General features: G+C 42.6%; 1 protein-coding gene across 1 annotated transcript; it reads right to left on the bottom strand.

Moving 5' to 3' along the window:
- Window positions 1-720: 720 nt before the first annotated feature.
- On the bottom strand, window positions 721-27,458 carry NUP85 (nucleoporin 85). The gene is made up of 19 exons (XM_073684025.1): window positions 27,135-27,458; window positions 25,900-25,993; window positions 23,437-23,596; window positions 23,211-23,281; window positions 21,535-21,578; window positions 20,695-20,764; window positions 16,988-17,109; window positions 15,704-15,838; window positions 14,246-14,359; window positions 13,833-13,964; window positions 13,421-13,527; window positions 13,244-13,327; window positions 12,134-12,199; window positions 11,836-11,987; window positions 11,570-11,687; window positions 6,871-6,971; window positions 6,627-6,778; window positions 979-1,083; window positions 721-876 (listed from the first exon to the last, which is right to left on the bottom strand). The coding sequence occupies exons 1-19, from the start codon at window positions 27,168-27,170 to the stop codon at window positions 778-780; spliced, it is 1,962 nt and encodes a 653-aa protein (XP_073540126.1). The 5' UTR covers window positions 27,171-27,458; the 3' UTR covers window positions 721-777.

The raw sequence follows: 27,458 nt of genomic DNA, 5'->3' as shown, positions 1-27,458 counted from the left end.
TTTTGCAATCCACTGTTAATTTCCCACCTATGGGACTGCTTTCAGACAGCCCATGATTCCAGTGTCCTCCAATGACATCTAGAGAATAAAATGATTTTACAGTAAGTCCAAAAATTCTCTCTCATAGCCTTCACTGGAGGGGGAGGTCGCACCCACCCTTTTCTTCTACTTGCTCAGTTTGGCCTTTTCATTATTTTCTGCTCCTACTGTTTTTCTCACTTACTGAATAGCTTATTTGCCAGGAGGCGGGCGTAGCCTGCTGAGGAGAAGCCTACTTTTATTTCATTAGTATTAGCTTCTTGGTGGCAGCAGTACCATGGTTCCTGTGTCCCCATATAAAGTCTACGAAAAAGGAATTTTAGTAAAAAATCATTTTCCCATCTCGTAAGTGAATCATATAGAATCTGGAGAAAGAAGTGATAAAGCTCTTCATTGTTCTTCCTTTGCACCACAGGCAACGGCCATTTGGTTATGCAAAGAATTGATGAATGCCTTTACTTATTAGCAGGTGAGAATGCGATGCTCCTTCAATGAGATTTTTACACATGGCAGATTTTTTGCATGAATTTGCTTCATATATCTGAATGAGGTTAGTTCTGTAATATGTGCATAGATTATGTCTGATTTGGCATTGTAGTATATTGTTCCCACTGATACACTTGTGATCCCAGCAGATTTGGTGTATTTGTTTTAAATTGTGTAGACATCAGTAGGCTCAACCAGAAAATAAGAAGATGTTTATTTGCAAAAAATAATTACATGTGATATTTTCTTTATTTACAATTGAGCAGTTCTTTCTTTAACAATGGCGCGGGCAAGGTTTCGTGCAAGAGCCAGCCTAAGCATCTGAAGCTTTGAATGTTCAATGTCGCTGTCCTGTGGAAGAAAACAGCACAAACCACATGGTTGTCAGTCATAAAGGCTTCCAGACATGCAATACAGCATAAGCTTCTTATCTTTTTGCACAATGCAATTTACCTGGGCTCTTAGGTTCTCCTCTGACTGGAGAGGTTCCAGCTTTGGCATAGATCTTTCCTCCAAGCAGCTCATTAACTTGTATGTCTGCTCAGCAGAAAAGATCACCTATAGGAGACAGTTTGTTAGGGGAGCTGGGTATTTTCTAAAATACGACACTTAGCACATTCTAAAATGCATAGGCACTATCATGGAATTATGCATCCAAGTGCAGCATTTTGTATAGAAAAGAAATAAGCAACTCCTCCTAAAAGTAATAAAATGGAATAACCAACTGGTAAGAGATGGTGTTTACATGAAAAAAGATATGTTCTGTATGCCTCCCACCCCGTCCCTGGGGACACAGCAAGGACCCACACCCCTATAGAACTAATTAAAACTCCAGAAAAAAAAAACAGAATTAGTCTTACCGGTAAAGATGTTTCCAGGAGTCCACATGACAGCACCATAGGAGGAGTAATCCCATATCCTGTGTAGGGACAGGAAGCACAAGAGGTTAAAAGCCCTCCCACCCACAACCTCCTCAGTGATTTTCCAAGAACCACATTGGCTGGGTACAACAACATTTTATTTTAGACTGCTTAGACATATGTTAGAGTCACATACAGCAGCAATATAGGGAGGGAAATAAGGGTGCTGTCATGTGGACTCCTGGAAACATCATTACCGGTAAGACTAATTCCGGTTTTCCAGTAAGTCCCCATGACAGCACCATAGGAGTATACCCAAGAACTCATAGCTTAGGGTGGGATAACTGCCTGAAGTACCTTCCTACCAAACGCAGATCTCTGCTGAGAGAGAACATCTAGCTTGTAGTGTTTGCAGAAAGTAGTATGTCCTGACCATGTGGCTGTGGTACATATTTGTTCAATGGTAGCCCCTGCTCTAGTTGCCCATGAGGTGGAAATTGCGCTGGTGGAATGGGCTTTGATAAATTCAGGGGGAGGCTGTCCTTCTGAAAGATATGCTAGATTAATCACGGATGTGACCCATCTAGCTAAGGATGGTTTTGAAGCCTTCCTGCCTCTATTTTTTCCCCCAAACTGTATAAAAAGGTTAGAGTCTAATCTCCAGTTCCGAGTGGCTTCCAAATAGGCCAACACTGCTCTGCGGACATCGAGATGGTGGAACTCTTCCTCCCTCTGATTCCTAGGATTTTCGCAGAATGATGGAAGAACCACTTCTTGGTTTAAGGTCATTGATGGATCCAGTTTCAGAATGATGCAATCATCCCGAATCTGCATAAGAGGCTCGATGACAGAGCCTGGATTTCACCCAACCGTTTAGCTGTGGTGATTGCCACCAAGAAGACTGTTTTCAGAGTCAAGTTCTTTATTCCCAAATCATTAACTGGGCCGAAGGCAGGCTTGCAAAGGACACTCAGGACAAGATTCAGATTCCACGGAGGGGAAGAAATTCTCTGTGTAGGCCTAAGTCTCTGGATTGCCTTGACAAACCTGATTATCCAGGGATGCGAGGAAAATGATGTGTCGAAGAAAGAACCTAGTGCCGCAATCTGCACCTTCAAGGTACTTGGTCTAAGACCTGTGTCAAACCCTGCTTGCAAAAAAACAAGGATCGCAGGGATGTCTGGCTGAGAGGTGTCTACCGTTCTGTGGAAATGACAAAAGGTCCTCCAGACTTTTTTATATATGGCCTGGGTTACAGGTTTTCTACTAGCCTGCATTGTCTGGATCACTCTGGCGGATAAGCCCTTGTTCTTCAGGATCTCCCCTTCAGAAGCCAAGCTGAGAGCTGGAGCTGTTGAAGATTCTGAAACAGTGGACCTTGCGTCAGAAGATCGTCCTGAAAAGGTAAAATTATTGGGTCTTCCAACGCTAGATCACGTAGAAGGGAGAACCAACTTCTCCTTGGCCAGAACGGGACAATTGCTATGACTGTCCCCGATCTTCCTGAATTTTCTGTAGCATTCGCGGAATTAGAGGAGCAGGTGGGAAGGCATATGTTAGGCCCTCTCGCCAATATTGTGAGAGTGCGTCCACTGCCAGAGGATGATCTCCTGGGTCGAGAGAGAAGAAAGATGTCGTCTTTGCATTTGTTCTGGATGCAAAAAGGTCTAGGTGCGGCTGACCCCATCTGTGGGTTAATTGCTGGAACACCTCTTCCTTCAGTTCCCATTCTGAAGCCTTCATCTACCGCCTGCTGAGGTAATCTGCCTCCTGATTGTTGGATCCCCGAAGGTGAACTGCTGAAATGGAGCTCACCATCTTCTCTATACCTAAGAATATCCTGTTGGCCAGGGACTGGAGAAGTGGATGTCTTTGTCTGCCCTGATGTCTGATGAAAGAGACTGCCTGTAGTTCCCGAAAATTCGATGATCGGGTCTGAATCTCCATGGACCATGTTCCTTGGAGATAAGAATCTCCCACTCGAGCTCCCCATCCTGAGAGACTTGCGTCCATTGTCACTAAAAGACAAGGTTCCAGGATCCACTGCACTCTCTTCCGTAGATTCTTCTGGTTGAGCCACCAGTGTACAGAGTCCTGGGCGTCTCTGGACAAAGACATCTTCCAGTCTAGGTAATTCTGATGTCCGTCTGTCACTTCCAGGATGCATTTCTGTAGAGGCCTGGAATGGAACTGGCTCCATCTGACGCAGGAGATGCATGACATCATGATTCCCAAAATACTCATTGCCTTCCGGATTGAAGGTTTCTTCACTCTAGCAAAAGAACGAATCCTTTGTGGAAGTGAGAGCATCTTGTCTTCCGGGAGACAAGACATTCGTATTCGGGTGTCGAGATGGACTCCCAGGAAGATGTGTGATGTACTTGGGACAAGATTGAATTTTCTTTGTTCACAATTAAACCCAGGCTGGTTAATGTCCGTAGGACAAATTCCCGATGTTGCATCATATCTAGAGGAGATCCTGCCACCAACAGGAAGTCGTCCAAGTACGGAATGATTGTAATATCCCTAAGTCGGATATAAGCCACCACCTCTGCCATGATCTTTGTAAAGATTATGGGAGCAGATGACAGGCCAAAAGGGAAGACATCGGAACTGGTAGTGTAGAATCTGACTGCCTGATGGTAGTGCAAACCTCAGATTATTGCTGGCAGGTGGTAGTATGCATCCCTGAGGTCCAGGGTGCACATTACCGCATCCATGTCTATTAGAGGGATGGCTGATCTTATTGATTCCATGCGGAATTTCTTGTAGCGGACCCACCGGTTTAGGGGTTTCAGGTTGATAATCATACGGAACTCCCCTGGCGTTTTTTTTTTTATTGAAAACAGGGATGAGTAATGGCCCTGATGTTGTTAGTGTTCTGGAACTGGTACAATAACCCTCTGATGTAGCAGCTTCTTTATGTAGGGGAACCTCTCGTCAGGCGGAATTTTTGAGGGGGATTTTTGAGAAAATTCTATCCTGTAACCCTGCGCTATAGTTGTTAGTATCCAGGGATTTTGAGTTATCCGATGCCAACTGTTTCTGAAAAACTTTAATCGCCCCCCTACTCTGACAGTCATTGTCGTTTTGGATGGGAACTAGTACTGGGCTGGTATTTTTTATCTTTGTTTCCCTTATTAAAACTCCAGCTTGTGGACCCCCCTTTTATCTGCGTGTTATATTTACGGGAGGGGAACGGTTTACGAAAGGGCTGCTCCTTCTTTTTCTCCTCGGGGAAGCCCTTCTTTTTATCGGACGCTTTTTCTAGAATGTCATCTAGTACAGGTCCGAATACTCTGAGCCCTGAAAATAGAATAGAGCACAGTTTGTTCTTAGAAGCTGTATCTCCAGTCCATGTTTTTAACCAAACAGCTCTACGGGCTGAGTTGGAAAGCGCATTATTTCTGGCCGCAAATCTGACCGATTCCGCTGAAGCGTCGGCCATAAAATTTGTTGCCATTTTTAATAGGGGCAATGATTGAAGGAGAGATTCCCTCGGGGGTGCCATCTCGTAGGTGGACTCTCTAGCTCTTCTAGCCAGTCGCTCATGGATCTGGCAATAGATGTAGCAGCAATATTAGATTTAATAATTGCCACTGAAGCTTCCCAGGCTTTTTTCAAAAGTCCATCCGCCTTCCTATCCATAGGATCTTTAAGTCCTGACGAGTCTTCAAAGGGGATAGAGGTTTTCTTGACCACCTTAGCCACCGGGACGTCAATTTTAGGAATAGTGTCCCACACATTGGTGTCCTCTGGGTCAAAAGATAGTCGGGCGCGGAAGTCTCGTGGTATAGAGTCTCTTCTTCGCATCCTCCCATTCCTCTAGTATCATGTCCTTCACATGGGCATTAACAGGAAAAACCATGGATCTCTGGGTTCTAAGACCACCAAACATCTCATCCTGAACGTTACTGCTCTTCTCAGTTTCCTCTACCTGCATAGTGTTTTGGACTGCTCGTAGAAGACTATCCATACCATCTGAGTGGAACATGTATCTTTTCTGTTCCCCGCCCTGAGGTGGACTAATGGTCTCACTGTCAGAGTCGCCAGATGGGTCGATTTCACCCTCAGAAGATGGTGCTATGTCTTCTCTGGGTCTTTTGGGTCCCTGGACATCCTGGACTCCTGAACCTGGGGGCTGCAGAGACGTAATAGAAGCCTGAACCTCTTCTTTGATTATATTACGTATCTCGTTTAATAAAGCCCCGTGCTCCTCCTTTAGCATGGAGGCTCTACACTCAGCACATAGACGCTTTGTATATGAGCCAGGAAGTCTGATGTTACAATCCAGGCACCTCTTGGATTCTACTGTGGCCTTTTTCCCTGTATCCTTCTTTTTCTCAGAAAGAGGTGGTAACTGCCCAGATAGATCCTATGAAAAAAAATATGGAGAGCCTGGTAGGAGTAAGCTCCATTAACCATATAAAGGAGGTAATGGTACACTCACATGACTGTGGGGCGATCCAGCGAGGGTATCAGGGTGAGACATCTCTGCCATTTTGCTGTCAGGGGTGCCCAAGCTGTAAGCCTGTCTTTGTGCTCCCCAGCCCCCCTTCTTATACCTTACCTGGTCGTCCAGTCATTTTCCCTGCTCCCTGGCGTCTGGTCTTAAACGCGGTTTGAATTTCCCGCGTGGCCGCCACGGGAAGTTGCCATCCCGAACTTCCGGTTTCGACGCCGGGCGGTCCTGGAGCCAGGAGAAGCCGGACCTGCCCAGAGCAGGACGCAGAGAGCCCCGGCTATGGGGAAGCGGCACCTGGAGGCTCCAGCACACCAGAGGGCTGAGGGACTCCCAACAGGAAGTGTCGACCCAGGACCCGCTTGGCGGCGGGAAGGAGAGAGCCGTGGCCCCCCCGAAACCCTTTGAGGCATCTCTGTCTTCACACCAGTGCTCCTGCACCAGCGCTCCTCCTGTAATCCCTGTACTGTGTAGGGACAGGAAAAACACTGAGGTTGGGGGTGGGAGGGCTTTTAACCTCTTGTGCTTCCTGTCCCTACACAGGATATGGGATTACTCCTCCTATGGTGCTGTCATGGGGACGTACTGGAAACATTTGTTTTTGGAAATTGAACTTACATTAGTTGATAGAATATTAGCTAATATTACCATCCAAGACATTTTGGCACATGTCATGGAATTTGCCATAGATGTCTGGAAAGATAAGTTTTATTCTGGGAAACATCTTAGTCTGCAATTCAGGTATTTTTGCAAATATTCGTGTATTGTACATGACTTACCTGCTGCTGTTCAAGCAGAGGCAGTGCATCCTGCAGTAAAGTAAGCCAAAAAGAACAGGGAGCAATGCGAGCAGTCATGAGTGACAGGAGTAAGCAGGCGGCTTCTTTAAATTGCTGGTCATAGTACATCCGGTGAAACTCCCGGTATTTTCCTGTTAAAAATTCACAAGCATTAGATCAGCCGTACCAGAGTAATAAGGTTTAAACATTGGTACAACACTGCAGCTATGATACATACACCCACCTAGGAATGTCAGACGATCACTGAGCAACATTGCAGAACCAAGATTGTCAATTAGATCCAAATCAGAGAATCTTCCTCGTTCACAGTAATCCTTTAAAAACCTTCAGAAAATAAAACAAAAAAAGCTTGTGTTTAATGGACGATCCCAGAAATCACTAATCATTGGGCAGGATAATGGACAGTCAAATATTAAACCTCTATGGCTTTTCTCGCAACTCATATTTTAGGCATTTCAACTGACACCCCTATCAATATAAGAATGGGGGAACCTAGTCCTGGGTTCAGCCATATACCAGCATATTTTATTAAAATGTTTACTGCTGTTCTATACTTCTTTAATTACACTGGTCAACACAAAAAAAATCACCAGCAAAGGTAATATGTCTGTTTTATGGAGTTTGATGTACTGATTCCAAAAATATGCTTAGTTTTGTTCTATCACAAAGTTTCTGATATAGAAGCATTTTTGTTATTATGTTATTTCTACATTTTCAATGTATGTGGTTATTCCCATTTCTTTGCTTGTCGTACTTAATTGTGAATTTTCTTACAGGGACAACATCAGTAAAATTTTTAGTGAGTTTTATGGGAAGGAGTATTGACAGTGCAGTCAGCCAATGACTGCGTCTCGGAAAGTCACATGTTATGGGGAGGAGCTAACTGTTAAGAGGTGGTAAGATTTGAGTCAGTCAGAAAAGGATGGTGATGGCAGCAAGGACCAGTATGTGAGACTGTGACAGGAGACAGACCTCTACAGGCCTCTTACACTGAGGTGTAACTGAGTGAGGGTCTCCACAGAGAGAGAACCTGAAAGCAGCCAATATCACACTGAGAAACTGCCTGTCTGCAAGTGTTCATCTGTAAGGAATAGGCTGACCTGTTTACCTCACACCTGTATATAGTTATCTACCAGATTACCTTCAGTAAAATCAGTTCTAAATACAAGCTGCCTCTTTCATCTCTGGGGAAATATCTACATATTTTTTTTTTTGAGTTTGTCACCACCATTGAACTGAACTTACTCTACTGTTTTATCTGATTTAAAGGAGAATAATGCCCCGACAGTGTATCAATCATCCGGACAGATTCTGCTATGTGTGTGGTTCTTTTACACCAAAAGACCAAGTACGTTCAATCACTCATGATATTAAAATGATGTACCAGGTGTACTTTAACTGTCCACTTGGTGATCAAGACAAAAGCTGGGCCCCTCATGTGATATGCTCAAGTTGTTCAAATGGTCTTCGTGACTGGTTGAATATGAGGAAAGTGGCTATGCCATTTGCTGTTCCCATGATTTGGAGAGAACCCAAAAATCATAATGATGACTGCTACTTTAGTTTTGTCAAACTGAAGGGCTTTCCTACAAAGAACAAACATAAGATTAATTACCCTAAACTTGAATCTGCGATTAGGCCAGTTCCACATGATGATACCTTGCCAGTTCCTGTACCACCGTTGTCTGGATTAGATGAAAGTGAAGTAGAATATGGAGCTGAAGCTACTAGTGAAGGCATGGAGACCTCAAGTCAAGATGAGTATGTACCTGATGGAGCAGCCGAGCAGCCAGAACGCTTTACTCAACATGAATTAAATCTCATCAGAGACCTGTCATTGTCAAAAGGTAAAGCTGAACTTCTTGCATCTAGATTGAAACAGAAGAATCTTCTTCATGATTATGTCAAAGTGAGTTATTACCGAAACAGAAATAACAGTGTAACACAATTTTTCACAGTTGATGGACCAATGGTGTACTGTAACCATGTGAGTGGCCTCTTTGAAGAACTGAATCAAGAGTACTTTATGGCAGATTGGCGATTGTTTATGGACTCATCCCAGAGAAGTTTGAAAGCAGTGTTGCTTCACAATGGAAATATGAAACCATCACTCCCTATTGCTCACTCATGTCATCTAAAGGAAAGTTATGAAAATCTGTCAGTTGTTTTGGATGCTATACAATATAAGCTTCATCAATGGATTATCAGTGGAGACTTGAAAGTGATTGGTCTGCTAATTGGAATGCAAGAAGGTTTCACAAAATATTGTTGCTTCTTGTGTTTGTGGCACAGTAGAGCATTATGTTCGACATGATTGGGGACAGAGAAACATCTATGCTCCAGGTAGACACAATGTACAGCATAATCCTTTAGTTGCTCCAACAAAAATCTTTCTTCCTCCACTACATATAAAGTTGGGATTGATTAAAAACTTTGTGAAAGCCATGGCATTCACAAGGGTTCCAGTACATTTCACCAGCAAAACTGAAGGAAGGGGTATTTGTTGGCCCTCACATCACAGAGCTTATGAGAGATGATGTGTTTGAACGAACTCTAAATGATAAGGAATTGAGAGCTTGGAAAAGCTTCAAGTGGATCTGTGAAAACTTCTTAGGAGAAAAATAAATCTCCAGAATATGTTGAAGGTGTTGAGGAACTGCTAAATGCATACCAGTGTCTTGGATGTCGCATGTCTCTGAAAATGCACTTTTTGCATTCACATTTAGATTTCTTCCGTCCAAATCTTGAGGATGTAAGCAATGAACAAGGCGAGCGTTTTCACCAGGACATTAAAGTAATGGAACACCACTACCAGGGTTTTTGGAATGACTAAGTGATGGCAGATTACTGTTGGGTGTTATATAGGGACAGCCCTGAAAAATCGTATCAACGACAGTCTAATATCAAGCACTTTTAATTTTTGCTCATATTTTGGTTTCTATTTTGCATGTGAAATTATTTTGGTTCAATAAAAACTGTTTTGTAAGGTCATGCATTTTTTTTTTTTTGATATGTAGATTACGGTTTTCTTAATGTCGCCGGTATATTTCCTATACCGTATAATAATGATGCTGCTCCGTGGAAACTATACCTGCTACAGAAAAACTATATACATTTTTGAAATCAGAACAAAAAAATGATTCAGAAAAGTATAAGGTCAACTGCGATGATTACAAAAAATATTTTTTTGTAGACCTGTGTTATGTTTATTCCACCCCCATATTTACTTCAGTGATATTAAAGGGAACCTGTCACCAGAAAAAAAATAATGCCTTTAACCTGCATATATGGGGGTTAATCTTCAGGTTAATAGCATTATTAAAAGGGTTGTCCAGTACTATTTAAAATAACCCAATGTGTTTTATGATGAAAAGAAGCTTCTAATTACCTCCCTCAGCCATTTCTGCCTGTAAGCGGCGCTATCACTGGCCGCTCACAGGCAGCACGTGACCCCCCCCCCCGCTGACGTCACGTCAAGTGAGGCGTGACCCAGCACTGGGGTCCCTGCAGTGGCTGCTGGCTTGTGGGGGGGATATGGAGAGCGCGTGGTGGATGCCAGGTGTGACACGCTGGTGACCCCGCCCACAGCCCAGCATCCACCGTGGAACGAAGAAGAGAGACCCCCAAGCTGCATCCAGTATCATGACGTGACATCAGCGGATGTCAGAGCCGGCTGCAGCCGGGGATCACGTGATGGCTGTGAGCGGCCAGCGATAGCGCCGCTCACAGGCAGAAACAGCAGCGGGGGGTAATTAGAAAGAAGCTTCTTTTCATAACACATTGGGCTATTTTGAATAGTAGTGGACAACCCCTTTAACCTGCCCGGCTCCTGAACTTAGCCAAATGCTGCCGGGAGAAAATTAACTTTATTCCCCCTGACATCGTTCTGGCTTCAGTCATGGGGGCGAAGCTGGTTCCATCACCGCTCTGAGTATACAAAGCAGTGGCGGTAATAATGCCCCGAAACGGACTGACAGCCAGCCCTAATGCAGAGCCAGTGTCAGTCAGGGCCAGGGGCGTGGTAACAGCCACCTCTGTATACTCAGAGCGGTGACTGAACCAGCGCCGGGACCGTGACTGATACTGGAACACTGCCGGGGGGAATAAAGTTAATTTTCTCCCAGCAGCGTACAGCTAAGTGTGGGCACTGAGCAGATTAATAACCCCAAATCTGCATGTTAGTGTTTTTGTGGTGACAGGTTCACTTTAAAGAGGACCTTCCACTAGATATTATAATTTAAAGTGAACTTCTCCAATTGGCTCTACTTCTGAGTCTGGAACAATTTTTCTTTGCCCCTCTGTTCCAAAGTTACGCCCCCTGGTAATAAAGAAGCATATTTTCCCTTGAGCCAAGTGGTCGTATACCACAGGACTTCTGTGGATGTTTGGCAAACGTCAGAAGAGAAAAGTTAAATCGAAACACTGCCATGTCATAGAATGAGGGAAAAAAAAAAAACGCGCCCACAGTGGAGGTTGCAGCCTGATTGAGTACAATGCGCTGCTGCTCTCCTTTGCTCCTGCACTCCAATAGCAAGAAGGGAAGCGGTGACTGGAGTTCTCGTGTTCGCTTGTGACAAAGCTCACCTCGTCTCAGGAAAACACATAGGCTGCAGCTGTGACTATTTGCTTTTCCCCCCTGTGACATTGCTGTGATTTGATTGGCCAGCGTCGTAGAGAAGAAAAAGCAAAAGACCAAATAGAAGTTCCCATGTATACACCTGCTTGGTTGAAGAGACAGCTTGCATATCGAGTGCTCTTCATTACCAGCGGAGCATAAATTAATTTGTAACGGAGTGGCACAGTTAAAAAAAAAATAAATAAAATGTTCCAGAATCAGGGGAGCAGCATCAATTGGAGGAGGTACTCAGTTTAAATTCCAAAATCCAGTGAAAGGTCTTTAAAAGAACTTAGTTTGCACTCACCGATCAGATATGAGCGTGGCAAATGCTGCGTCTTTAGCTCGAATGCTCCATGAAAGTGCTGATCCTAATCGTCTATTGCGCATGGCTTGCATTGCCATTGTCTTACAAATACTGCGAACTAGAAAAAAGGAATAAGTTGTGGACTTTATAACATTCAGGACATCATAAAAAGATAAAAAACTACCTATTTACAGTTGGAGATTTCACATGATGGCTGAAATGCTCACGAAGCTAAGTAAATGACCTGAATATTCTCTCGCACATACCTTGCTCGGTCATTTGCCGCTCCTCACAGATGCGCAATGCCTTCAAAGCTTTCTTCTCTGTGCTCAGAGGAATCCTGTCCATGTGAAGCTCCAGGTAAACTCGACCAAGTTCAGGACAGTGATCTAAATAGTCAACCCCAAGCTGCCAAAGGCTGAAAGAAAAATTCCCTATCAATTACAGGTTGTAAAAGAAAATACACAATCTTCATTATAAAAGTGATAAACAAAAAGGAATAAACAGGAAAAGACATAATGGCCATATAAAGGGTGTAAAACCAGATCAAAAGTGACATCATACCTATGATGGGAAAAGAGGCCAGAGGCATACTCCAGAAGTAAGTGTTCTCGCATGTTGGACCCAAAACTAAAATTTAGCAGGAATTAAGATATGGTTATGACTTAAACAACTAGAAATGAATGATAAAAAGAAACAGCAAAAAAAAAAATTTGCATTTTGGGTTAATTTGGCTTAATTATCTGTTAGTAACTGGCTAAAGGGTGGAGCTCGGCAAGGGGAAGAATTTAAAGGGTCATCCGGCTCCTCTAACTTGCGTATCAGGTGAGCGGGGCCTGTGACACTGTGTCTATTGATACTTGTCAGGAAATTATTGGACAGGTGCACAATACCTACTGATCACACATGTGTCTTGGCAGTGATATCAACAGCCGCGCTCACCTCCTAATACGGAAGAGTGGAGTCAGAATAACCCTGATCCTTAATGATTTGTGTGCTTTAATACATGACAAGGGTGGTTTCTGCTGCAGCCGGTTGTCCTACAGCAGCACTGTGAGAATGAAAGGGTAATGGCAAATTTGGGACACAAGAGTATTTCTTAAGATATCTATACTTTGATTAAAATTTGGGACAACATAGGATTAGTTTAAGTTAAAAAAAAACAAAAAAAAACACAAAGTAATTAATTTTAACTTTAGTATTCCTTTTAGGCAATTGCCTAAAATTCGAACAACATGACCGAATTATTGCAAAAACAGTGGCAAGACCTATTCATAAATGCTTGGTATCTCCACAGAGGTGAAGAGGGCTGAGCTGCAACAACAAACACAACCTGTAGACTGGTGTGGTGCTGTTTTGGAATAAAGCAGGCAGTTCTGTTTGGATAATCCTGGGCAACCCATTTAAATAGGCATATTTGTAATACCAGGCATTTCCATACCAAGGTATGTGCTACGTCTTTATATACAATGAATGGTTACTCTGATCCATAGGGATCATGCTTTATTGGCCCATTATAAGGATAGACTATTAATCTAGTGTTCCCAACAATCCCTTTTAGTATGGACAACATAAAAAGGTACAGTTTCTAAAAAATATTAAATAAAAAAATATATGTCACATGTATGTTTTTCTACTTATCATCCCTCTCCCAAATCTCCCATTCCAGCTTACTATAGGTTGTGGGACTGAAAGAGCTGACAGTGATCCAGCAGGTCAGTAAGATGAGCCACAAACCACCAGTTATTTGTCACAATGCTGTAAACCAGAAAAAAAGTGTGTATAGAATTAAACTGAACATACACTGGATTAACATTATTGAGAGACAAGAGGTGCGATTTGGTTAATTACCTGAATTCCTTTATGACTTGATGAATATCAAGCTCGAAAGCTGCAAGCAGAATGTTGTCCAGGGGCTCTGAACTGCTGTCTCCAGCAATAAAGATGTCCAGACAGGACTGAGGGTATGAGGGAAGAGAAGGGCAGTCATAAAAAAATAATTCTTTCATATGCCAGAAACTGAGCAGTCTCTGATATTTATTAGACAAAGCACAGGAGAGTAGAATTTGGCTTATGGATATGAACAAAAATGTGTTTCAGTATTTCTATTTTTTATTTTTTGAAACCCACAACAATGAAAGTAAAAAATAACGAAGAAAAAATAAATATAAGGCAAAATTAAATGTGACAAATGTAATGTGTGATTGGCTAACAATGCAGCCAATATATTGCTTCAGTACATGATCTACAGATTGCATCTCACCTGAGCATAGGTGTGGATTTCTGTCAGGGTCACTGTCGGATGTGTAAAAAGCAGCTGTGATACCAGGAAATGATACCAAGTGCCCATCAGATCTTTCTTCTCAAGCATGATATCCTCAGCTCCCAGTAAAACCTATTAGTAAGTCAAGAAGCTCAGTGATCATAAGACACAAATATGCTAGTCCCACAGGAATTAACAATTCTTCCATCACCTACTTGACAATAAAATACATAACTACCTTTTTAAGGCTTTCTTCACATTATTGCATTATTAAACATTTTCAAATATCATTCGTTGAGTCTCATTAAAAAAAAAAAATTGTCTTGGCTTAGCTCTTTATTTTAATAATGGACCTATCATCTGACCCCCCCCCCCCTCTACTCATAAGCACATATCACAGTAGGGGTACACACCTTACAGATGGTCTCCATGTCAGGACTGGATGAGAAGGTTCCACATTGTAAGTGACGTTCACATTCCTCCCGCCAGTGCTGCCACTTTAATTCAAACTCTGTTAATGTCTGAGACTATAAAAAGGAAAATAAAAAAAAAACATGGAAATAAATATCTGTGGGAACTGATATTATAAGGATGACCTAGCTGTAGAAAAAAAGGGCATGAACCACACATCCAAAAACCTATACAATGATTTATTGCAGCTAAGCAAAAATGTACAAAACTGAACACTAGGTTCTTAGTTAACATTATTGTCAAAAAGGAATAGTCGGCACTCCGTATAGCTAGGGTGGTGCACGTGGAAAACAATGTCTATAGGAAAAGAAAATCCCGGCACAACTGATTATCAACACGTGAGTGCCGGGATTTTCTTTTCCTTAGTTAACATTATGACCTGACTGTATGAAGCCCACTGCCATGTCAAGGCAAACCTCTTGGTTGGTCCCTAGCCTTAAAGGTGTGACTACACACCATAGGAGCAACCAGGTGCCCCACAGAACCCATGCTGCAAGGCAAAGCCCCCATAGCTCTAGATCCATCACCCCACAGACACAGAGCACCAATACCAGGTGAAAGGAGCTAAAAGGTCACCAACCACATGGTCTTAAGCCAGAATAAGGAGTACCCCCTTGCAGTCTCCTGCCCTTTTTTAACACCTTGGCTAAATGGGAAGAGGGCTGGCACAAAATAGAAAAATATCTAAAAAAAAAAAAAGAGCGGACAGCATGCAATAATATAACTTTAGAAAAAGACATGGATTACACATCCAAAACGAATATATTGATCTATTACGGCTAAGCAAAAGGTCTTTTCTCCTATTTTTTTGGCTGTGACTATTTAGAATGAGTTTTCTTTAGCTACTTTCACTTGGTGTTGGTGCTTTATGGCGGTCATTGTTGCTGTGACCTGGAGCCGTTGGGGCTTTCCCTTGCAGCATGGGTGTTGTGGGGCATCACTTTGGCGATGCTTGCTTCACCTTTAAGGTCAGGGACCCACAGAGGTTCACAGTTACGTGGCAGTGGGCTTCATACAGTCTGATCAGAATGTTAAACTAAGAACTTAACGTTCAGTTTTGTAAATTTTTGCTTAGCCGCAGTAGATCAATGTATGAGTTTTGTATGTGCGGTCCATGTCTTTTTCTACAGTTACTTTATATGATAAGGATGAAGAACTGTCTGCTTTGTCATTTCTTAAAATAAAAAATCTAACAGTTCAAAGAACCAAAATGAAGCTAAATAAGTATACAGTATGAATAATAGAGGTATAAGGTTATGTTTGTAGATGACTAGTGTAATAAAGTACTCTGAAGGACAGGGAAATGTTAAAAAAAAAAGGAAATGGGTGGGGGGCAGTTTGCTCCGGACAAACATAAATCTATAATTTAATGATAGCCTTTAACAGATTATCGTACAGACATTGAATGTAGGCATTTTCTTGAGAAGATCGTCTAGGACTCGGCACATGCTCCGGGTGCTTGTGGAAGCAGCCGCTTGTTTGGCCAGCAGTTGCCGGGCTTCATCCATACGAGCCTGCAGGACATATCCAGTGATCTGTAATGAAGGCATAATGTAATGAGGGGTTAAAAAAATCTCAGGTATGAAGAAGACATACAGCGGACCACAGAGGAATCGGGTACAAATTAGTACACAAGTCTACACTACACTTCATATATAGAAATAAGTGGCAAACACTAGAAATCCCCCCCCCCCCACAAAAAAAAGCGGCCCCAAAGTTGCAACATAGCGACTCAAGGACCCAACATGAAATACATCAACCTCAAAATCCACCTCCTCATAGTGCTGGCGCTGTCTCTCATATTCATCAGTAACCGCTTTATCCCATGGTGTCACCAAATCTGTGTTCGTTTTTACTACTTTTGTACTATTTATTGCTATACTTTTATTACTCTGTACATTTTTTTTAATATACTCTAAAGCAGGGCTGTGGAGTCGGTAAGCCAAACCTCCAACTCTGACTCCTCAATTTCCATGACACCGACTCCACGCCTCAGACTCCCTCATACATGGCTCATGTGTAAGTGATAAATTTACTATAGCACAGATTCATCTCCGCTAAAAGTCTAGACCCTTAGATCAGGAATAGGACAGACATTTATAGGACATTTCAGAACTTTCCCAAATTCCTATGAAAAAATATCCCCCAGAAACAGCATTGTACTACTGTACCCAATTTATTATATATCTTAGGAGTCAGAGTTGGTCCATTTTATACCGACTCCACCTCCACAGCCCTGCTTTAAAGCATTATTTTTGTATTGCGCACGTCTGCGTTGTTAGGCGAATGGTGCCAGTGACACCACGATTACAGAGAGCAGCTCGTCTGTGCAAGATTGGCAGGTTCTGTACTCACAATGGAAAAGTGAGAGAGGCCAGAATAGCCCTTTATGTTTTTAAGTCCCATTTTGTGACTTCAGAATACAATCACTGATCTAATGCTTTGGTGTAGAGTGTAAAACTGACAGGTGCTCCATTTTCTTAAAATGCATACAGCTATGACAAGTCTGGAGCCTTTTTTTAAATCTATGGGTCCAAAGGCAACCCCTTCAGTACCCATTTTTGGAAAGGCACAATTAAAATATATGTGCTTTTACGTCCATATGCAAGAAATGGTTTAAGGCTGTAAAGGACAACAACGGTAAGCAAGCATTGACACCAATTATTAGTTAATGTCACACTCACCAAATCCCAGAATCTGTCATGCTGCAGGGGATTTTCACTCTGTAGAACCTCTTCGGCTATGCTGTCTATGTCGCTTGCATGCAAACGTATCCAGTCAAGAAGTAGTACCAGGAGGGAACCAGCTAAAAGTGCAATTAATACATTTACTCCAGTAATTAGGCAAATTTATGTCACTTATCAAAAATTATTAATCTTCTTGACAAATGATCACAACTGTTCACATATACTACTGGCCACTCTGCTAGTGCATCAGCTCTTGATTACAGAAATATCTACAACATTTTATACCTTTTTTTAAAAAAACAAGCTTTGAACAATAAGTGCATTTTAAGGAGTAAAAAAAATAAAATAAAATAATTAATTAAAAAAAAGCTGTGTAGAATTATTGGCTTCGAAAATGTGTGTTTTAACCCCTTTACAAGCCAAGGTGGTTTGCAGGTTAATGACCAGGCCAATTTTTACAATTCTGACCACTGTCACTATATGAGGTAATTACTCTGAAACGCTTCAACGGATCCCCCTGATTCTGAGATTATTTTTTAGTGACACATTGTACTTCATGACTGTTGTAAAATTTCTTCGATATAACTTGCGTTTATTTGTGAAAAAACAGAAATTTGGCAAAAATTTTGAAAATTTGAATTTTCATGCCCTTAAATCAGAGAGATATGTCACACAAAATAGTTAATAAATAACATTTTCCACATGTCTACTTTACATCAGCACAATTTTGGAACCAACATTTTTTTTTTTTTTTTTGTTAGGAAGCTATAAGGGTTAAAAGTTGACCAGCGATTTCTCATTTTTCCAACAAAATTTACAAAGCCATTTTTTTTTTTTTTTAGGAACCACATCTTATTTGAAGAGACTGAGGGGTCTTTATGACAGAAAATACCCAAAAGTGACACCATTCTAAAAACTGCACCCCTCAAGGTGCTCAAAATCAAATGCAAGAACTTTATTAACCCTTCAGGTGCTTCACAGGAATTTTTGGAATGTGGAAGAAAAAATGAACATTTAACATTTCCACAAAAATGTTTCTTTAGACACAATTTATTTTTTTTCGCAGGGGTAACAGGAAAAAATGGACCCCAAAATTTGTTGTGCAATTTCCCCTGAGCAGGCAGATACCCCATATGTGAGGGAAAACCACTGTTTGGGCGCACGGCAGGGCTCGGAAGGGAAGGAGCGCCATTTGACTTCTTGAATGTAAAATTTGCTTGAATAATTAGCGGACGCCATGTTGCATTTGGGGAGCCCCTGATGTGCCTAAACAGTGGAAGCCCCCCACAAGTGACACCATTTTGGAAACTAGACCCCTCAGGGAACTTATCTAGATGTGTGGTGAGCACCCTCAACCCCCAAGTGCTTTACAGAAGTTTATAACATGGAGCCGTGAAAATAAAAAAAATCTAACTTTTTCCACAAAAATGATGTTTTAGCCCCAATTTTTTTTATTTTCACAAGGGTAAGAGGAGAAAATGGACCCCAAAAACTTTTGTGCAATTTCTCCTGAGTACGCCAATACCCCATATGTGGGAAAAATACAGTGTATGGGCGCATGGCAGAGTTCAGAAGGGAAGGAGCACTGTGTGACTTTTTGAACGCAAAATTGGCTAGAATTGAGAGGGAACGCCATGTCGTGTTTGAAGAGCCCCTGATGAGCCTAAATAGTGGAAACCCCCCATTTTGGAAACTACACCCCTCAAAGATTTTATCAAGGCGTATAGTGAACATTTTTAACCCAGAGGTACGACACAGAATTTGATAACATTAGGTCATCATATTGAATAAGTTGTCATTAGCCTTGAGAGCAAGTGCTCGCTACTTGAGTTTGCATCGGGTACTCAGGTATACACCATGTATCACAGGTGCTCGAGTAACATGCAACATGCTCGAGTCCCCGCCCGCATGTTTCACGGTTATTAGACACCTAAAAAAAAAAAAAAACATGCGGGAATCGCTCATGCAGGAAATCCCCGCGAGGTTTTTTTGGCCGTGAAGCATATGGGGCGGAGACTCGAGCATGTCACTCGAGCACCCACGATACTCAATGCATACCAGAGCACCCGATGCAAACTCAAGCAGAGAGCACTTACGCTCAACACTAGTTGCCATATCGTCATCTTTTCTTTTTTTTTTACTTTCGAAAAAAAATCCCAACCCTAACCTAACCCAACCCTAACCCCAGCACAACCCTAGAGTTTATTTTTTACGCCATTCCTCGTGCAGTATAAGTGATGAGATTACTTTATTCTTCGGGTCGGTGTGATTACAGCGATACCAGAATCATATGGGGTTTTTATGACTGACAGCTGTCACACACTAAAAGACGCTTTTTGTAAAATCTAGTTTTTGCATCGCCATATTTTGAGAGCTATAATTTTTCCATATTTTGGCAGACAGGGTCATGTGACAGCTTGTTTTTTGCAGGACAAGTTGACGTTTTTATTGGTGCCATTTTCAGGCACGTGACATTTTTTGATCGCTTTCTATTCCGATTTTTGGGAGGCAGAATAAACAAAAAACAGCAATTCAGGAATTGTTTTTTTTTTTAGGCTGTTCCACGTGTGGTAAAATTGATAAGGCAGCTTTAATCTTCGGGTCAGTACGTTTACAGCGGTACCACATTTATATCGTTTTTCTATATTTTGGCGCTTTTACACAATAAAAACTATTTTATAGAAAAAAAATTTTTTTTGCATCGCTTTATTCTGAGAGCTATAACATTTTTTATTTTTCGGTTGATGGAGCTGTATGGCGGCTTGTTTTATTTGTGGGACAAGATGACGTTTTCAGAGGTATCATTTTTTTTATTTATATTCGTCTTTTTGATCGCGTGTTATTCCATTTTTTGTTTGGCAGTATGATGATAAAGCATTGTTTTTTGCTTCGTTTTTTTTTTTCGTGTTCACTAAAGGGGTTAACTAGTGGGACAGTTTTATAAGTCAGGGCGTTCCGGATGCGGCAATACCAAATATGTGTACTTTTATTGTTTTTTTTTCATAATAATATTTATTGATGGGTACATTATATTTTTACAATTTTTTTTTATTTTTTAACACTTTTTTTTACTTGTATACTTTGTCCCACTATGGGACTTTCACTTTTTTTTACTCTGATCGCCTGTATAGCATAGGGATGGAGCACCATCCCTGTGCTATACAGGCTGTCAGCGCTGCAGATGCAGAAGATACTTTCGTCATGCACTGCGCATGACCAAAGTAACTTCCTGCCGTCTGGTGACCCGAATGTTGTCATGACGACATCAGGTCGTCATGGCAAAATCCGGGAAGCCGCGGCAGACAGCGTTGGACGCCGGCAGGAGAGGTGAGTATCACGATCACCTCCCCTTGCCCCCGCAATGCTATGATCGACATCGATCGCAGCATTGCAGGGGTTAATGTGCCGGGAGCAGTGCGGGACTGCTCCCTGCACATTGCCACAGCTGACACCCAGCGGCGATCGCGCCCGCACAGCCTGTAGGACAACTTTCCGGCAGCAGGACCCCCTCCCCCCACCACTTTACAATGTCTGCAGTAAGACACAAAATCATTAGGCCTAACCCACTTGGCATTTTAGTATGTGAACATGGATAAGATTGAACACTTGACATTTCTCTATGCAAAATTTCTTCAGGCTTGATTCTTATTATTTTCTAGGTTTAGGATTCATTTAAAAAATATAAAATTCCCAAAAATTCTCACCTGTGGCAGCTTCAATGAAAAGTATTTCACAAAGGTTCCAGCACAGTTCCATGGCTGACAGGATAGAGAGCTAAGGTCCATAAGAGACAATTTGATTAGATAGCACAAGACTTCAATCAAGTGATTCAAAGTCGGAGGATAACTATGCTTAACCCATCCAAAGCCAAGAAAAGATGGTCGGCGGTACTCAAACATGTGGCAAGCCAATAAGCCATAGTCTCCAGGCTATTGACTTATGTGGTAGCCACTCAAGAAGATTTCATTTGTCCTGAGATCAAACACAATTCCAAAAGTAGAATCCACAACAGTAACTCTTTCTAAAAGCAGCAACAAATGTTTATTCTGGTCGACAAAAAAAGTGCTGTACTTGGCCAAATGATTCAGAGCAGACATTGAATCGAACATGTGACCCCTGATCCAGTCCAAGCTCACTGTGGTGGTGCAGTAAAAATGAACAAGGGGCTTGAGATCCCCATTCTGGTGACCAATGGTGGTCCTACACAGACATTTATCACCTATTCAATGGGTGTCCTCTATGACAAAATGCTTAAGGGCAGCATTGCATCGGAGAGACAATGGATCAGGATAAGTAATGTTGCACCCCCTGATTTAGTGTTTTGAATGACTGTCAGGCTTTCTTTTCTGAGTTACTTTATACAGTCACTTTTTCTGACCAGGAAAGACCAGACTCATATTTATTTAATAGAAAATTCTATATCGGTCTCTCTACCATCAGATAGGAAAACACAGAAAAGTTTTAAAATGAGTAGGTACAATGAATAAAAATATTTTTTGTAACATTAAAAAAAAACAAAAAAAAAAAACAGTATTTTGCCTCACCAGCGCAGAGTACTTGGCACTTTGATTGCTGTCTCGTGTGGAGCCTGAAAGAATGATTAAAAAATCTGTTTAATACATGATAGTTGCTTTAGATAAAAATGTGCAGAACTGAAAAGAAGTGGCATGCTGGGCAATACACGCAGAGCACAAAAGGTGGCAAAATAGCAAGAAAGCAAAGAACTGAATATCTACTGGCCAGTGACCAGACACATTGTTCTACTGTCGGTTCGCCTGACATGTCTGTTCCTAAATAAATGTAATCCCTGTGAAAAGACAATACTGGAGCATCTTTACTTAAAACTCTGCTTTGTGCCAAAGCCTAGACCTTGATGTATACATATATTTCCAAGAGAAATAAAAGAGCACAGATTTATAAGAACTGCTATTTAATGGAAAACACAAGACACATATCATGACAGCTGACAGGTCCACTTTATAGGGGTTGTTCGGTCTAAAAATAAAAGCAGTCACACTATGTGACTCTACACTGCCAAGTCGTGACAGTGTGCGATGAGTACACTGTCACAAATCCCCCATGCGGGTGGGTAGCCATTTCTCTTCCATTGAGAGAAGCCAGGTGAGACTACTTGGTATGTGACCACAAGTTTGTAAATAGCATACATGTAGTCACATAACTGCCCACCTACATGGGGAATACAGAAAAATCATCATAGTATGCACATCGCACATGGCCATGTTATGGCAGTCTGCAGTTCCATAGAGTGAAAGCAGACTTTTCTTCTGAGACTGGACAACCCCTTTAAGGAGGTGTCTAACTGCAAGAAAATGGGCTCCAAACTATGTAAAGTAAATGAACCCAGCAGGTACTCAAGTGCCGGACCCCCGCTGCTGCTCCAGTCCCGGTGTTTTGACTATAGAGGAGACGTCACGCCAACAGTGCATGTCACCGCTCTAGCCAGTCACTGAGCTCCGTGCTCGTACAAGGTTGACAGCACGCAATGCTGAGCTCAGTGACTGGCCAGAGTGGTGACACATGCTGTTGTTGTGATGTCAGCACTGTAGTTAAAACACCAGGACCAAAGCAGCAACGGGGGGGGGAGGCGTTTGACCCAGCAAGGGTGTATACCTGCCTAGTTTGCGGAAGGCCCATTTTCCTGAAAATGAACAGCCACCTTTAAAAGGGCTCATACTGATGTATATCAATCAATCATTGCTACAGAAAGTTGCAATACTATCTACACAGTGTCAGCATGTAACTACTCGGAGCTGTAGCACACAACAGATCTAAAGTTTTAAGGGCAAGTACATTTTAATAATTCTTACAGATTGGTGCTATTAGTGGGATTAATCCAATAACCAGATAAAAGGCACTAACAGGAGGCATCAGCTTGCCTGACATGTCTTTTTTAGTAAATAATTGCTGTTCTAATAAAGTAACTCTGAAGCTGCTTTTTCAGAACCCTACATTGCATTTTTCTCTGTTATTTCTCTTGGAAATGTATGAATAAAATGACAACTAGATATAATCGTTCCCCTTACGTCCCTACACAATCTAGTCCAACCAGTGTCACACTGTATGAGATAGTATACATTTTGTTGTAAGAATGTATGTACACATAAAGGGGTATTCTGCCACAAAGCATGCAAAGCATATGTATAGGGACTATTTCCCTTTAAGAGAATGATGGGGAAAAATACAGAAGTGTTTGACTTACTTGCCACTTTGTGCATATCTTGCATACAAGCCTGGAGAAGTGAGCGATAATTCTTACTAACAAGAACCAACCTGTGAAATTAAATAACAATCACATTAGTACACATATGCAGTTAAACAGTAAATGACAAATATAGTCATCAAACATCAAGTGGCATCAGGGGTGTCTGGCAACTAACGACCCTAAGGGGTTATATGGACAGGCTCCCCTAGCATCAATCACATACTGAGCTTTACGTGTCCTGCTGGATGCTGCTTCTTCACTCTTTTGCAGGCCAACAAATATTCCATGTGACTCATTGAATAGCTTTCTCAGTACGGGCGAGTACAGATCTTCGTCATTACGCATAAAAGCCAGATGGCCTCTGGTTGGCAAATGGAAGCCGTCTGCAGAAAAAAAGAAAATTAGTCGTCTCAGTTATGGTTTGCCTACGGGGACAGATATGGTCACAACGAATTAACAGGGGCTATAGACATTTCCTAGCATATCCTTTTCATATGAGCCTAGCCTGCCTAGGGTGGTGCTCAAGCTTACAGAGCCCCTAACTAAAGGCATGAGTGTAAAGCCCCTCTAATGCTTATTACATTCATACTTTACTAGTAGAATTTTGTTGGGCATTTTTGAGAAATCTAGTCTTGAAGTTTTATACTTAAGGGCATCAGGGTGGGCACTTCACTCTTCAGCTCTGCTGTATTACGCCGGCCTCCAGTAGTTTATTGCCAGGTCACATCTTCCCTCAGTGAGCAGTCTCATGCGTGGGTGCAGTCATTGCCCGGGTTCATGTCATCAGAAGGGGCGCTGCCTACACAATGAGCTCCTGAGGACGATACAAAATCAGCATGGTGGCTCAGTGGTTAGCACTGCAGCCTTGCAGTGCTGGGGTCCTGGGTTCAAATCCCACCAACATCTGCAAGGAGTTTGTATGTTCTCCCCGTGTTTGCGTGGGTTTCCTCCGGGTTCTCCGGTTTCCTCCCATACTCCAAAGACATACTGATAGGGAATGTAGATTGTGAGCCCCAATGGGGACAGTGCCGATAATGTCTGTAAATTGTCTGAATTGTAAAGCGCTGTGGAATATGTTGGCGCTATATAAATAAAAACATTATTATTAATGTACTGGCTCCTGCAATGTCATTAAGGAGCTCACAGCCTGGGTTCGTTGCAATGATGGCGCCTGCACAGTGATTTCCTAATGACATTGTAGGATCCAGTAAATTGATCTTGCATAGTTATCAGGAGCTTAAGGGGCAGGTGCCACCTTCTTCTGATGACGTTATTCCGAGCAACGATGGCACCTGAGCAAGGGAGGCAAGTCACTGAGGGTGTCAATCAATGACCGGAGGCAGTCAGTAGGCGGCAAAGTACAGCAGCACCAAGGAGGGAGTAAAGTGCCAGTCACACTGCACTTTAGCAAAGTATGAATGTAATAATGATTTAGGCTGTGTGCCCACTATGCGTTTAAGCGTTTCCGCAGCGGCAAACGCTTAAAAACGCTTGGTAGAAGACCTGCCATGTTCCCCAATGATAATCCTCATGTGCAGCGCACATGCTGTGGAAATTTCCGCTGCGGATTATCATTGCGAAAAAATCTGCAGCACTACCAATTATTTTGCGGAATCGCGGCGTTTTCGCCGCCATTGACTTGCATTGGACCGCATGCAATCTGCATCATTGCATCTGCAGATGCGGATACCATGCGGTTCAATGTGCGGATGGTACCCGGGTCTTGAAAAGCGGAGACTCTCCTCCGGACCCGGGTACCATAGTACCTGTAAAATAAAAATAAAAAAAATTATACATTATACTTACCTTCTGATGGCCCCTGGTGTCCTTAGCGATCCGTCTTGGCTTGCCGGCATATCGAGATGGTCTAAAAAGGACCTGCCATGACGTCATTTAGTCATGTGACAGGTCACGCGACAGCTGACGTCAGCGGTCGCGTGACCCATCACATGACTAAATGACGTCATGGCAGGTCCTTTTAGTCCACTGCAAGCCAAGACAGATCGCTAAGGACACCGGAGGCCATCAGAAGGTAAGTATAATATTTATTTTTTACCATTCTTTTAAAGGTCACACTACATAAATCCGTGCCGGTTGCATGGATTTATATAGTGTGACCAAGTTGTCAAGCACTTTCCAAGTGATGCTAAAAATTGCTTGGAAAGCGCTTGACAACCCGCATGCATGTGAAGAACGCTTCACATCCGCTTGTCCCTGGCAGGAAAAACCCATGTAAAATCCGCATGCGTTTTTTCTGCCAGGGAGATGCAGAAACGCTCAGGAAAAATCCGGAGCACTTCTGCATCGTGGGCACATAGCCTAAAGGGGCTTTTCACTCATACATTTAGTTAGGGGTCAAATATCCTGGTAACAGGTATCCAATTTTTTTTGTACGATTTGGGGGGGAAAGTAAACAATACTGGCTATTTTCCATAAAGTATAACTGCACTTTCAAATTCATTTTCTAGATAATAATGTTATAGTAGCAGGTGTAATTTGATCCCTCACTGCAGACAGATTTGTAGACAGATGTGAGCAGTTTGCTAGACTTAATGATCAGAGAAAAAAAAAAAAGTATTTACGTATATCTACCAATAATTAAAAAACAACAACTTTGTAATATATCTTTACAAGTATTGTTGATTTATGTGACAAAAATGTAGTTGCTATTTAAGGAAGTACGTACCTGTGCTAGGGTAACGGGTTTCATAAAGAAGCAATTCTCCTGGTCCCCAATCGAACCCAATATGTGTGTTAGGTCGCCCGAGTCCTTTAACAATCTATGTTTAAAAAAAAAAAAAAATGAAAAAAGAAATCCAATGAATCAGATTTAGATAACAAAACGAGGCAGATATAAGAGTATGCCAGCTTAATGTACATTAGTCACCCAAGACATATATACACAAGTGAAGTGTAAACCTACGGCAAATGCTATACAGTGCCTTGTCATCACTCATAGGGTCCTGAAAGAACAGGAGACGTGTGCGTTGTTGCACTGTTCAAAGTCTATTACACCATAGTTTAGGATCACTCTCCCTGTGTTGCAGTGATTACTGTTCTCTATGCCCCGACCTTCCAATGGTCCTGTATACAGAGCTGCAGTGTAAAGCATAAGGAAGCAATAAGTGAGACTAGCTCACACTCTGAGAACGATGCAGCTACGCTGCGGTGACTAGTCTTATCTGCTATGTAAATGACGGGTCATATGATTTCTGCAGTCCTTGCTTTGAATATGATACAAATGACACACCCTGGGGCATCGGGGCATCATTGTATATGCAGCTCTCCCACACTTATACCGCTACGGCTAGTGTCATACGCACTGGACATTAAAGCCAGAGGCGAGGAGGAGTAGGACGACAAGAGCTTATTTCTTCCAGAAATTATATAATCAGATAACATTTGATCGTGGGGTCTCACTGGTGTGGTTTCCAACAAGGTCAAGAATAAAGGGACCCAGGGTCTGCTATAGCTTTGCCTTCCGCGCAGTGGTCCAACCATGTGTCACAGTGGTCTGATGGCCGGCTGTCATACCTGGTCATCCAAAGTATTGGCACAAAGCAGTTACCGTGCAATGGCTCTATGAACTGTTGCTTAGTGGCCACGTAGTAGCCTAATGCTCTGCCCTTCATGACATGCAGTGGCCTGATGCCTTGTCACCGTACTTGCCACTCTATGGCCCAATTTTTTGCCATTACTATCCCACACGCTGCTGTTTTGCCAGCCACCCCTGTGGTTTACTAAACAGCATGGGCTGCATTCAGGGTCTGCCTGATAGCGGACCTAAAAACGTGTACACCCATCTGTGCTGACACTAGCACTCATGTATGGGGGCACATGTCACATACACCGGGGGCCCTCCACAGAGAAGTAGCACAGATAGCAGGCGGCCTCGGTACAGGGAGGGAGCGGGCAGGTTACCGTGTCCGCCGGCTGCTCGTCCAGCTCCTCCATCATTCTCCTCTACTTCCAGATAGATTCCCGCTTGTTGTGACTCAGTGAGGCCGGGGGTGTCCTCGTCACTGCCTGCGCCGGCCTCCTCAGTGAGGCCGGGGGTGTCCTCCTCACTGCCTGCGCCGGCCTCCTCTGTGAGGCCGGGGGTGTCCTCCTCACTGCCTGCGCCGGCCTCCTCAGTGAGGCCGGGGGTGTCCTCCTCACTGCCTGCGCCGGCCTCCTCAGTGAGACCGGGGGTGTCCTCCTCACTGCCTGCGCCGGCCTCCTCTCCCTCACTGACACTCTGACAGG

Source organism: Phyllobates terribilis, unplaced genomic scaffold (assembly GCF_046119375.1).
Source record: "Phyllobates terribilis strain yellow unplaced genomic scaffold, ASM4611937v1 Scaffold_5__5_contigs__length_657084704, whole genome shotgun sequence".
Classification (NCBI taxonomy): domain Eukaryota; kingdom Metazoa; phylum Chordata; class Amphibia; order Anura; family Dendrobatidae; genus Phyllobates; species Phyllobates terribilis.
The sequence above is the reverse complement of the archived record's forward strand: the minus strand, read 5'-3'. Positions and strand labels throughout refer to the sequence as shown.

Coding starts and splice junctions, on each gene's coding strand:
- NUP85 (XM_073684025.1), bottom strand. CDS start 27,170: ATGATGGAGGAGCTGGACGAGCAGCCGGCGGACACG. Junction 15,839..16,987: donor ATGACAGATTCTGGGATTTG/GTGAGTGTGACA, acceptor CCTTCATTACAG/ATCACTGGATATGTCCTGCA. Junction 11,988..12,133: donor GGCCTCTTTTCCCATCATAG/GTATGATGTCAC, acceptor TTTTTCTTTCAG/CCTTTGGCAGCTTGGGGTTG.